Here is a 13427-nt window from a genome sequence, read left to right as displayed (position 1 = left end):
CGCATTTCCCAATAGGACCTTCAGCTGTTTCTTGAAAAACATACTAACTCACCCACGCCTAGGTAGGAACCTGAAAATTTTGCAACCCAAGTTTGTGCCCCTGGAATTCCATGCTGGCTAGAGAGATCTGGGGGGATAGTATCAAATGGAAATAAGGAAATGTTCTGTTTAAGATACATTTAGATGTATAGATTCACATGTATGTACATAAACAGCTCTCTTCCTTATATACACATACATATATACATAAAATGCATGCTCTTCAATATATACATTTGTATGTATATATATTTACACATGCTTATTTGCCTACGGTGTGTTTTAAACACTTGCCTAACTGAGCAACGGATGAGGTGAACCTGAAGATGAGAGAATGAAGGAACAATAAACAATATGTGTTGGGTGGGGAGGTAGGGAGAGGGGCAGGGAGAATAAATGGGAAAGAAATCACTCTGGAGCTTTTTGCAACGCTACCTGTGCTCTTAATAGTGGAGTTAATAGTCATTCCTCTGGGTGGGAAATCTATGTGCTAAACTGATAGAGCAAGAGGAGTTATGAGGATTCCCTAGCATTACTCCTAGAAAAGTTCTGTCCCTGCTGATCAGCTAAAAATGTGTCCCATTGAAGTTGAGAGATATAACAAAGGAACCCAAAACTTTTGTCTCCAGGATGGGATATTCTAAAACAAAAAAACAAAACAAAACAAAATCAACCACACTCCTGCCTGCCTGACTTTTACAACTCTAATCCACACTTGAGCTGGTATCTTTTCCCATCTGTTTTTGAAAAGTCAAATCACTTGTACTGATAGGTTTGAAAGTCCTTGATTTCCATTCTTCACTTAACAACAAAAACAAAAACAAAAACAAAGCATGGCTTAATTTGGGATGCATCTAGTCCTATCATCATGTTCATAGGATCATGGATTTAGCCATAGATATTTATGGAGTAAGAAGTTAAAGCTACTTAGAACTTTTAAAGTAAGGAGAATTGGTATCATTGGTATCATAAGTTGCTTACTGCATTCAAACTGGTTTGGAGTCCTTCTCATCTCTCTTTTTATTCTGAGGATAATGCCAAGTTATCTTGTTCCTGAGATGATTCCATTGAGAATTTAGTATCTTTAAATTGTGGAAGTGGAAGGTACACAAACCTGTGTGCCAGTCCGTTCTACAGTAGGTATTCATGCTGAACCCACAGTATTAAGTTCTTTTTATTAAAAGACTGACATGAAAGTTTCTTGTTGAGCCTAGAGAAATCTGGGAATATGGCTTACATTCCTTTTGCTTGTTTCATAGGGTTTTACTTTCCCCTTCAGGTATTTCCCCCCTCACAATCTAACCACCACCACCTGCCCCTAACTATTATCAAAGTTAAGAGACTCACAAAAGAGGACAGCAGCTCTGATCATCTACCTCATTTTTATGGGAACTGTGGCAACTTTGAAAGTTGGTCCTCACTTTTCAGATCAGCTCAGGAGTCCTTCCCAAAGTCCACCCTGTTTCTCATCTACTCCCAAGGCTCTTCCTATCTAAATTAGCCAAGAAGCTCGCCTTTCAGCTGTTCTCTTTAACAGCTTACCGGCTCATGGGAATTTAGGGAGCTTGGTGGGATTCTTTATCCAGATATAATAGCAGTAGCCGGGCAACCACTGGAGTAAACCCCTGGTGCAGAAGAATACCACTGAGTTGAGAGATTGTTTGTTTCAAAATCATTGACTTAACTGCTGAAAGAGCATAGGACTACTAAAAAAGCACAGGACCAGGGGCCAGCCAGAGAGACCAGAATTCAAATTCTAATTGAGTCACTAACTGGGTCTGTGACCTTGAAGCAAGTTGCTTAAAGTCTCTGGGCTTTAGTTGTTTGAAAAACAAGAGGGCTGGATTATGTGATCTCCAATGTTCCTTCTGGCTAGAACATTCTAGGATTCAATGAAACCAGTAAAGTTTATGCCTAACTCTCCAGGTGATCTATATCCTAACTGTTTCTCTCTGAAGAAGAGGGTCCAGGACCAAGGCCATGCAGACACCTGCAAGCAAATCTCAAAGAGGCTTTTCAAAATAAGACAGAAATGAGCTGCTTTAGTGAGGGAAAGGAGCTTATTTTTCTGATTAATGAACCGCTCCCCCTTCCTCTTTCTAAATAATAAACTCACAGGGAAAGGCTCTGTGGTTGCCTTGTGCTTGTTTCAAATAAATCCTCAGCAGCTCCTTCCTCACCCAGTGAAATGAATCACCCAAGGGAAACAGACTATTATTCCCCTATTTGTCTGTCTAAACCCAATGGATACTCTCCCCCTTTCTTCCACCTCCAGTACTCGCTACATCCTTCACCCCGTCCCACTGACTCCACAGGCAGCCTTTGGGATTGGTAGGGAAGCCGGAGACCTTCAGACCCACATCAATGCAGACATCCTTTGGTTTCTCTGAAATCTGTGTCACTTTCTTATTAAATTAAAAGTAAAGAAAGAAAGAAAAAAGAAAGAAAAGAAAAGAAGAGAGGAAAGGAAAGGAATAAAAAAAGTCTTACATGTAAGCTTTTTTTCTGTAGCAATTCCATCATCTTGCATGGAAGTCTTAATAGGGCAGGGAAAGTGGGGAGAAAGTTCTACAGAGTGAAGAGGAAGGGAGAGAAGAGGAGGGGAGAGGAGAGGAGGGAAAAGGACAGGAGGGAAAAGGAGAGGAGGGAAAAGAAGGAGAGGAAAGGAGAGGAGAGGAGAGAAGAGGAGAGAGAGACAGAGAGAAGGAGAGACAGAGAGAAAGAGAGAGAGAGAGAGTGAGAGAGAGAGAGAGAGAGAGAATATTATTTTTATGTCATCCTGAATTTATCGGGGAATATTCCATGAAATTTAAGTGAGAATTTCAGTGGGAAGCAGGGAAAGGTGTCAACTGTGCAATATTCAATGAACATTATCTCTATATTTCCTTAAGTCTCTAAAAATCATTCCCCAAGTAAAGCTCCCTCTCTACCTTTATTAAAAGAAAAAAAACTGATAAAAAAGGAAGGTGGGAGGAAAGAGGAAATTGTTCAGAAGGAAAACAACATTTAAATGCACACTATTTGGCTATTCCCTTCACAGAAGGCAGCTACCTCTTATTTTGCCCTCCAGGCTCTCAATGGGAGGGGGAAAAGAAGTTAGATTCCTGCTATAAATCTACAAGACAGGGGAACTAGGTGGCTTCTGTGGTCATTAGAATTAACCCCAGAACATCATTTACAAAGGGGAGCTTTATTCTCTTTTCTCAGGAGAATAAGCTGCTGGGGGTGGGAGTGGATTGGTAGGAGGTATGAGTGTGGGGGTGTTACAGTTCTAAAAATATGAATTAATTTTTAAATTGAGGGAAAACACTACAGACTGGAGTTCCAATCTGAAGCATCAGCTTTAAAGTAGAAAAAAGTTACTTACAGCTTTGTTTGTTTGTTTTCTCTGTTGGTTGTCAGCACAGGGTCCCATATTTGCCATTCTGTCTTTTATTTCTGTCACTTTAGTACTCCAGTTTATTTTTTTTTTCTATTTGATGAGGTGGCAACCTTGCTTACTGTGGGGACAGAAAAAACTCACAGTATTAGATCACAAAAGAGAGTCTTAAAACAATGTGCATAAGGAAATTTAGGATTATATAACACAGAGAGAGATGATATATATTTATGTATATGTATATGTACATATATAATACAATGCATATTTTTGTTACTTGTGGGGTTATATATGTGTATGTGTGTATATGTGTGTATGTATGTGTGTGTGTATATGTATATATATATATATATATATATGTATCTTAGTAGTCGGAGAGTTAATCTACTACCAGTTCCCTCTGTACAAATGTTTTCATTCCCTTCATGGAATTAGAGAAATTATAACCCCTTCACTCACCTCTTCCCCACAGAAAGAACACACTCTTTCTACCTTTATCTTGTCCCCTTTTCCTAAAATTTAAGGCAAAGGCAAAGTCAGAATTTTAAAGGTTTTTTTTTTTCATTTTATTTGAAATCTCATCCAGAAACACTGGCCAATAATAAATATATCCATAGTTATCAAGAATATATAAAAAATAAAGACACGCATTGTCTTTGAGGCCCTAACAAAATCTTTCAAGCAAATGCCCAGGAAAACCAAACCAAACAGAACTCCAGCCCCCTTAAAACAACACAAAATGAATCAAACACCCCAATGTTTTAACATCTGATAATACCGATTGCTCTCCTGTCAGAGCCGACCCTGCATGCACAAGAGCTGAGCAAGGGAGATAGGGCCAAGGAGGGGTGGGAGTGCGAATGCGAGGTGGGGTGGGGGACTTCCAGGCGGCTGAAATGCCTGCGCCTAGAACTGCCAGCAGAATTCATATTCCGTCGGAGAGAGGAAGAGGGACAGGGGGGAGGGTGTGCGTGAGTGCTCAAGAGTGTGAGCTTTTGGCACTAGATACCTCCGTTTTCGTTTCAAACTGCCACAGACGAGACTATGGAATACTTCGGAGAATTCACTAGTAAATCCTTGCTACAAGGAGCGAGGCACCAAGGCCAGGACATAATAAACGAGATTCATTGAGAAGCATGCAAGCATTCTTTTGACCTAAGTTCAAAGGAGCATCCACTAAGAAGTCAAGCCCTGGACCCCGCAGAGGAAGAGATCCCGAAACTGAGTTTAGTTTTAAAGGAAGTCTAGGAACCTGCGGATAGTACGTACAGTAATGATCAGAATTTCATCCATTTCAATGAAATATATACATTGCCTTTTCACATTAGGGGTATTTCTATTTCTCCCCACCCCCCACCCCCCAAAGTAAGAAAACAGAGCCTGAGGATCCAACTAGGACATTACCTTTTGAAGGGCGATTTTTTTTTCACTACCCTCATCCCTGTTTATACAACAAATGCAGTTTTGACAAGAGCATGTGGGAAGTGGCTTCAATGGCAAAAAGAAGCATGCATGCAAACACAGGACGTCTTGTTCGAATCCCTACACCACCACGGGTAGATTTGTTCCCCCCTCCCCAGTTTAAAGTGTTTTCTCTGGCATCTCAAAGGGCGTCCGAGGTTCAGGGTCTCTCCTGCGCCTCCAGTCATCGCTCGCTCCCCACCCCGCCTCTTTCTTGAATCCTCTCCAGTTTGGGGGCCATGGGTCACTTGAGCAAGTCCTTGGATTCCGCGGACAGGCGGGCCATGTTGGCCGTGGTGAGGGCGGACAGGTGAGGCGGCGGGGGCATCTGACATATAGTGCAGGGGCACGGCAGTCCGGCCCAGTGCTGGAAGCCGCTGCCCAACTGCAGGGCCGGAGGTGTGGAGGGGGCTTTGAGCAGAGAGTGGGGCGGCCGGATGGTACCAATCCCGGGGAGGGACGCTGAGAGTGGTGAAGAGGTGTTGGTGGAAGAGAGAGCGCTACCTAGAATGGGGTGCACCTGGTGCACAGCATTGGCCGCGTGGGTTGGGTGCCCCGCAGAGTGCCCCACAGTCCCGCAGTGGAAAGCGGAGTGATGCCCCCCATAGATCTCGCCCACCAACCTCTTCATCTCCTCCAGGGAGCTGGTGAGCATCAGGATGTAGTTTCTGGCCAGCAGGAGTGTGGCGATTTTGGAAAGCTTTCTGACGGAGGGCCCGTGAGCGTAGGGCATGACCTCTCGAAGTCCGTCCATAGCAAGGTTTAGGTCATGCATCCTCTTGCGCTCCCTTCCGTTGATCTTCAGTCGGAGCTGCTGCAGGTCCTGCTCTGAGAGCTGCTTTTTGATTTTGTATTTGCTGCTCTCGCCTCCGGCTTTAGATCCGCTGCGGGAGAGGCCTTCCCCAGACATCTTCTGCACCAGGTCCCCCTGGGTGGAGGAGACCGAGTTGAGGCGGCTATCCTGGTGGTGATGGTGGTGATGGTGATGATGGTCTCTCAGGTACATCTCATCCATGTCCGGAGAGGAAGCTCTGCTGGAGATAGAGCTTGAGTCAGAATTCATTTTATTAGAGGGGATCCCTGCTATCAGGAGGCTTTTTAGGTGAGAAGATGGGAATCAAAGCAAAGCAAATCAGTTTTTTTTTTTTAAATCCGAACTACACAAGAACCCACTTCTCCGCTGCAAGACAGAAGAAAAACGGAGGGAACTCTTCCCCCTCTTCTCTCCCTCCCCTCTCTCTGGTTAGTCAGTCTTTCCTGGAGAGCTAGTTGGTGTGTGCTTGAACTAACCTCACGCTGAAAAAGAGGGGCTTTTATAGAGCTGCCGCAGAGAAAAGAGACAAAAGGAGCCCTCCTATCTATACTGGTCTGGTTAGGATGACGTGCCATCATTCAGGGCGGTGCGCTTTGACTGTCCCATTTAGCAAGGACTCCTATTCATATTCATTGTGGTGCCACCCTGGGACACCTCTGCTATGGACCGTCAGGAGCCAAGGAGACACAAAACCCTTTGATTGACACACTCACCGCTCTGCGTTCACGCCTTCTTCTGAGTTTTTATTTTTTATCTCCCTCCTTTCCCATTTCTCTCGGTCCCATTTCCAATTTCCCTGAGCCAAATCACACGTAACACACCAAAGACAAAAAAAAGGAAAATTGGAGGGGACTGGATCACTCTATTGCGATTGAAATTTAAAAAAACAAATAAATACGAGCACGAAACAAAAACAGGTTATCTCCTCTACCAGCGGACAGTTTTGGGGAACTGTCTAGTGGGTAAAAGAGGTACAGGTTTGAAAGGTTTGAGCAACAAGGAGTGAATCAGGGCTTCGGTGGTGTGTTGCTATCGCTTTGGGGAGTTCTTTTTTTAAGTCTTTTTTTAACCATTTTCTAGAAAATAGGTTCTGCTCTTTTTTCTTTTCCTCATATTGATCTTCTGTTTATTACTCCCCTTCCCCATCTTCTAATAAGGAATTTGTACAGGCAAATGGACCCAGTTCTCTGGATACTGATAACTCCTTTGGTAGTCCCAGAAGCTGCTGTGAGTTTTCTATTCTTTGTTTCTGGGTGTCTTGTATTTCTCCTCAATCTATCTATCTATCTATCTATCTATCTATCTATCTATCTATCTATCTATCTATCTATCTATCTATGTCTGTCTATCTAAGATTATAGCTATACTGCCATTTCTTAAAAAAGAATTAACTGAGAAAATTCTCAAAATGTGTAATTATCTCTTTTTTGAAAAGGAACCTCTAAAAAAATGGAAACTTAAGTCAAGGGTAAATAGGGGAGAATTAGGGAAGGAAAAGAATAATAGAAATCACTCCTAGAAGGTTTGGACATGTTATACAACACTAAGTCATATTAGTTGTGGGAGAAGACAAAAATGCATTCCAGATCCAAGGCTCCAGAACTTTACACCTGAGCTATTTTAAGAAAAATGTCCCCTACCTCACCTTGCATTTTTCTAGTATAAAGGCTTTAAACAAGACGGTTCATAGAATCATTTTAATTTCTGGAGAGAAAACAACATTTGTTTTTAAAATTTCTGTAATAAGTTTAAGAGGCCTGGAAGAATAGTCTTTGGGTCTCGATGAGCAAGTAAGTTTGTTCTCTTGGAAAGTTTGAGCACTTATGAGAGGAGTGGGTGTATGGAGCTATACAGGAGCCTTCCCTACTGTCCCCTACCTCCCTACACATATGGTTTGGTGGTGGTGGTAGTGATGGTGGTGTTGGTGCTGGTGCTGGTGGTGTTTCATTTAAGGATTGAGAGAGGGACAACAAAGGAATGGGGAGAGGAGGTGGAAAACCTTGGACGAGTGAGCCAGAAGTGGGGAAAAACTAAAGAAGGATGAGGGCAGTGCTGGACTTTGGGAACTGCAGGTCCGGGATCTACAGCTGTTGCCTGTTTGCATCACACAACCTGCCCTTCTGTGTCTGTGCGGTTTCCTTGGCTTTGAAGAAGCAGAAAAAAGATCTCGAGGTGGGGCTAGAGAGGGAAAACTACACCAATCAGGGAACCCCTGACAAGCAGGGCCCTGGGACTTTTCACTCTAAGGAGCGTCGAGATCTAAAGGAGACATTAATGAAGACCCTACAATTTCACTGGTGCAAATTGAGGCCCCACCGGAAGAGGAAGGTCCTCGTAGAGATCAAGAGTTTCCGTGCTTTAAGACGCTGTGCCTAATCGGTTGATAAAATTAGTGGCACATCTGTGGACCCGTTAGCGATGCCTGGGAGGAGAAAGGGAGCATTGGAACAAATGCTTTTTGCATCCTGAACTTATAGAGCAAAGGGTGTTGGCGCTAGATCTTTAAGAGAAAAAAAAGGGGGGGAGGGGGCAGCGACAGCTCCGTGGTTCTTCGTCCAAGGGCAAGGTCAAAGCTACTGTGTCCGAAAAGAACCTAAGGAGGTCACTCGCTTGCCCCTTTCCTTCATCGCTTGAATAGACTTTCTTGCAGAACGAAGCATTCAAGTAATTCTTTTGGAAAGATGAGCAATTATATTTTTATCATACTGCGCAAATGAGCAATTGTCTATTGGGATCACTTTATTTAGCTGACACTTTTCATAATCAATATATATTTATATACATGCGTATAAATTAGATTTTCGTCGGACTATTCGGAAACTAGTATCATTAAGTCAAATGTGTCAGTTTCCTGACTCAGTACACAAAGTTTCACTAAGTCACCCTGGGGGCTCCGCTCTATCGTCAAAGATTCACCTGGGTCCTGATCTATTACTTTTCCTCCCTCCTCCTCCCGCCTCCTCCCGCCGTCCTTTCTTTCTTTCTTTCTTTCTTTCTTTCTTTCTTTCTTTCTTTCTTTCTTTCTTTCTTTCTTTCTTTCTTTCTTTCTTTCTTTCTTTCTTTCTTTCTTTCTTTCTTCCTTCCTTTCTTTCTTTCTTCCTTTCTTTCTTTTTCTTTCTTTCTTTCTTTCCTTTTCTTTCTTTCTTTCTTCCTTCCTCCCATCCTCCCTTCCCTTCCTCTCTTCTAATTGAGAACATTTCTTTTCAGTTTGGATTGAAGGAATATCGGGGCCTAGTTGGTGGGGGAGACGACTACACTTTATCTAGATGGATGCATTTCCATATCTATTTTCTACATTTGAAAAACTCACATTTTTTTTTTAAAGAGTAGCCTCTTATTGCCTAGCACTGATGTGAAATTTAAATCAGACACCAAAAAGGAGTTGTGGTAGGGAAAATGAAACGAATCATGCTAATTGCAAATTGCTTTGCTCAATCAGATAGACAGAGCCGGTTCCCGCGGTAGGATCAGAGGAAAAAGTGGCTTTCTGACAGAACTCCTGCGCAGGATATATCTGCAGAGGTGGAGGAATCCAGATGGAGCAGCGCAATGTACTGCTTTGACATACCTTTACTAGAGACATGTCTTTGCCGGCATCGAAACCAAACCTTCTCAAATTATGTCTTTCTCTCTAGTCAAGAGGGTATGCCCCGAAGCAAATTTAGGATGGAAGAATCTGCCGCATGAAAACAGGGGTCTCCCTAAATCGTCCACGGATCACGAGTCTTTTACCTTTCCCCCAATTTGCTGATGACACTAAGTTTCCCTCCCAAAGGGTAGTGTGCCGCGCGCCAGCGCAGTATTCAGAGTTTGGGATAGATGGGAATTGACAGATTGAGTTGCTTTCCCAGTTTTTTGGAGGGGAGCATCAGGAGAAGAAAGGGAAGAGAGGAGAGAGAGAGAGAGAGAGAGAGAGAGAGAGACAGAGAGAGAGAGAGAGAGAGAGACAGAGAGAGAGAGAGAGAGAGAGAGAGAGAGAGAGAGAGAGAGAGAGGAGAGAGGAGAGAGAAAAGAAGAAGAAGGAGGAGGAGGAGGAGAGGAGGAGGAGGAGGAGAAGAGGTGGAGCTTCTTTCAGATAGAATTTCTCAAAGCCTCTCTCAAGAAAGAGGCAAAGAGACTTTTTTCCAAAAATAAATTCGTAAGTTTTAGAGTTGGAAGGGACGTTAAATATAATCTAGTTTGCCCTACTTTTTTGAGCATGTGAGAACACCGAGGCCCAGAGAGGTGAGGTCCGAGGTCACAGACGAAGTGGTTAAAAGACAGAACTGGGCTTTAAACCCCAGTCAGGCTCTCTTGCTCCAAATACATGGTGTATTTAACTATACAGCTCTGAGGAAATGAAGGTGCCTTACCTCTGGAAGGCTGTAATTTGTTTCTGCAGTTGTGAAAGAACCCACAACTTACAATGAAACCTTCAAACAAAGGCCCAAGTAGAGGACAGACAGAGGAACGCGACATCAGGCTCCCGACACTAAATGCAGATGCGTTTTCCTCCAATATATTCCTATCCAAGAGCCCTCTTCGCTCATTTCCAGGCTCAGCTTTGGTTCTGAGCTCAAGCCAGTGTGTATGTGTATCTAGGTTGTATATGTATGTGTATTCATTGTGTGTCTGCGCCAGTTTGTGGTATGGGCAAGTGTATGTGTCTGTGCGAGCTGCAGAAGCAGATCCCTGGAACCTTCAGCCATGAACTTGGCACTGGCTCAGGGGCTCCATTCAAAGAAAGTTCACATTTCGAGAGGGGCACAGCCACCCTGGGACCGCTGAGCCCAATGGCTCAGTTTTCCAAATCAGATTGAGGAAGGGAGAGGAAGGAGGGTGAAAGAGGAAGGAGGGATGGCCTGCTGGCAACTGTAGCATCGGGTTGGGCGAATCTTCCAACTTGGGCTGAAATCCTGGGACCATGCCAGCTTCTTCTAGCCCACGGGGATTTCTTCCTTCTCATCTTTCCAAAAAGTTCCTCGTAGGGCTGAAGAGTTTAATTGGCCCTGTGCCAAGCACTCCGGGAGGGGCCCAAAGGCATTTATCTTGGGATCTTAGAGCTAAGATCCAAGTTCAGGAGTCAGATGAAAAGAACACAGGAATAACCAGGTCCTCCCGCCCCGCTGCGCGCGCGCGCGCGCGCACACACACACACACACACACACACACACACACACACACACACAGAGTCCGGTCTCAAGAAAACCCAAAGGGCTCCTATGGACCTTTCCACGCCAGGATATACCGACTCCTCACCGCAGCCTCTTGTCTGCTCTGGGCAGACACCTCTGGCCAAATCTCAGAATTGCCCATGTTGCGTTTTTCCCACCGTTTTCGCGACTAAAGGATGGTTCTCAGATTTGGTCATTGCTTAGGGACATATAATCATGTCCAGGTAAGTGAGTTCAAACAAAAAACAACAACAAAAAAATAACATCCTCCCCTCAGTCCCAGCCCGTCCTTTATTTATCTAGGGGAGCTGCAATCCCCTCTTACCAGATGTCCTTGTGTGACCTCCGAAAGGAGCACCTTGGTTTCCTGACCCTCTCGGCTCCTCAAATAGAAACCTGGCCTCAAATTCTGCTCTCTAGAAGCAATTTACCCGTGGCTTGGGCGGAATGCAAATTTTGTTTTGAAGCGAAAACTCCTAGGATCCTACAAGCATATTTCACCACCCGTGACCACTGCCTGTGGCACTGGGATTGTAAGAAGCCAGTCACCCAGCAACTAGGGAAAGCGCATCAACTCCACTGAAAACACTACCCTATCCCACTTGAACCTGTAAAAAACTTTGACAGCTATCTGAACACTATCTGTCCTGCTTTCTCTCTTGGGGGAAATCAAAGAAGCCAGAGCTATATTCAGGAGATAAGCCCAACTGAGAAAATGCCCGAGAGTTAGCAGATTATTAAAGAATTTCTTACAAAATAGTTTTTTTTTCCGTTATCTGAGTGCAATAGTCAGGGAGGCACAATAAAAATTTATAACTTCTACCGAAATAACAACAAATGTAAAACCACCACCACCACTACAAACCCTATCTAACCTTAACATTTGATTTGTTGTCATGTTAGATACATATAAAATACTGAGTTCTACATTTAAAGAGGGAAACTGAGTACAAAGCAACAAAATGAGATAAAAGAAGGATCCAGGGACCTAGGTTTGGTTGGATAGAATTACTGACATTAATTTAGAATATGGGAAAAATTTTTCCCCATACTATTTATATCTCTTTATCATCTACTTGTCTGCTTGTCTGTCTCTATATCTGTCTGTCTGTCTATCTATCTATCTATCTATCTATCTATCTATCTATCTATCTATCATGGCTGAAAGGCTGAAACTCACTTGCTGGTACAGCTAGTATCTGTCCACCCTCCCCTTCTTTTTGAATCTGATTTCATACAGGAAAAACAGCAGAAGATGAAGGAAAGCAGCATTTCATGATGCGGTAGTAAATGCTTTTTCACAATGTTGAATGTGAGACTTGGAGGATGTGAGGAAGTCCCAGAATAGCATAAAATGATGAGGTGCTAATTATGTGAATAGAGAGAGAATTTAATACACTGGCAGAAGTCTAAGTTAGATCTTAATGATGCATAAACAGCAGTGCTGGCTACAACTTACAGATTCATTATAATTATTTAAAGACTGAGTAAAGTCAAAGGAGATATGAACTTCTGGGCTTTGTTTATAGGATTTTGATCAATTAGTGAGTACAGTTTGGTATTTGTTATTTAGGGTTCTTTGGGATTATATGTGTGGTTTTCCTGGTAATATCTGCTAGGTACAAAAATCTGCTTTATTTTTTTCTACATGTAGGGGGCCTATAAACTGAAGGACAGTTTATAGGAAGGACAGACCTTCTCGCATTAAGCCAAGAATGTTTGTTGATTTAAATAGTGCTGGTGATCAATCACATAAAGGGATGAGTTACAACAAAATTTGTATCTCTCTCTCTCTCTCTCTCTCTCTTTCTCTCTCTCTCTCTGTACACACACACACACACACACACACACACACACACACACACACACACACACATTCTTGGCATTTGCCCAGGCATTTGGGATTGTGGCTCCATTAATACCAGAATTTTGTGAACCAGTAAACAGATGATTCCTTGCTATTATTTTTATTATTATCAGTTTATTTATTTTGCAATATGCCAGTTAGAATGAATACTTAACATTTTAGTGTAAAATTGGCAGAATATGATGGAGTAAAATATAATGCTCTCTTTGGGAAGGTCAATATTATTTTGTAGTTTTACTCAGTTTTTCTTTTCCAGTTGATTTACTCATGATTTGGTATTACATCATATTGCATGCAGTAGTAATACTGATGTTCAAAGAATGTTAACTTGATTTCATGAATGAAAGTATCTTAAAGACATCACTCATTTCATTGTAATTTTCAGTGTTAAAGCTGGGGGTGGGGGGAATGAATGAACAAATAGGTGGAAACAAGAAATTAATGTTTCTTTACCTGAGCATTTATTTAAAGAGAAAGAGGGAAAAAAGAAATACTTAATTATGTAAAAATTAAAATACTAAACTGCCTTTTTATTACAGGTGCCTACTCTTGTTATAATGAGTTCATATATACATGCATAAATGATCAAATAAAATATGTTCTGGCCCCAAGTCAGATACACTATGAAATGATTATGAAAGGCCATTCTATTCACATTCTAAAATAGATATCGACAAATATGGAATATGTGACTTTATTTCCCATTACTGAAAT

At 42.5% G+C, this 13427-nt stretch overlaps 1 protein-coding gene across 1 annotated transcript; it reads right to left on the bottom strand.

Annotated features, from left to right (window-relative positions):
* Positions 1-5123: 5123 nt before the first annotated feature.
* Positions 5124-5942, bottom strand: OLIG3 (oligodendrocyte transcription factor 3). The gene has a single exon (XM_027850620.1). It carries the CDS (start codon positions 5940-5942, stop codon positions 5124-5126), a length of 819 nt encoding a protein of 272 aa, XP_027706421.1.
* Between the last annotated feature and the right edge of the window lie 7485 nt (positions 5943-13427).

Source organism: Vombatus ursinus, unplaced genomic scaffold, assembly GCF_900497805.2.
Source record: "Vombatus ursinus unplaced genomic scaffold, bare-nosed wombat genome assembly UNPS02009132.1, whole genome shotgun sequence".
In the NCBI taxonomy this organism is placed as follows: Eukaryota; Metazoa; Chordata; class Mammalia; order Diprotodontia; family Vombatidae; genus Vombatus; species Vombatus ursinus.
This window is presented reverse-complemented; position numbering and strand designations above follow the sequence as displayed.

What these genes read in the sequence shown, in the direction of transcription:
- OLIG3 (XM_027850620.1), bottom strand. Translation starts at nt 5,942, where the DNA reads ATGAATTCTGACTCAAGCTCTATCTCCAGCAGAGCTTCCTCTCCGGAC.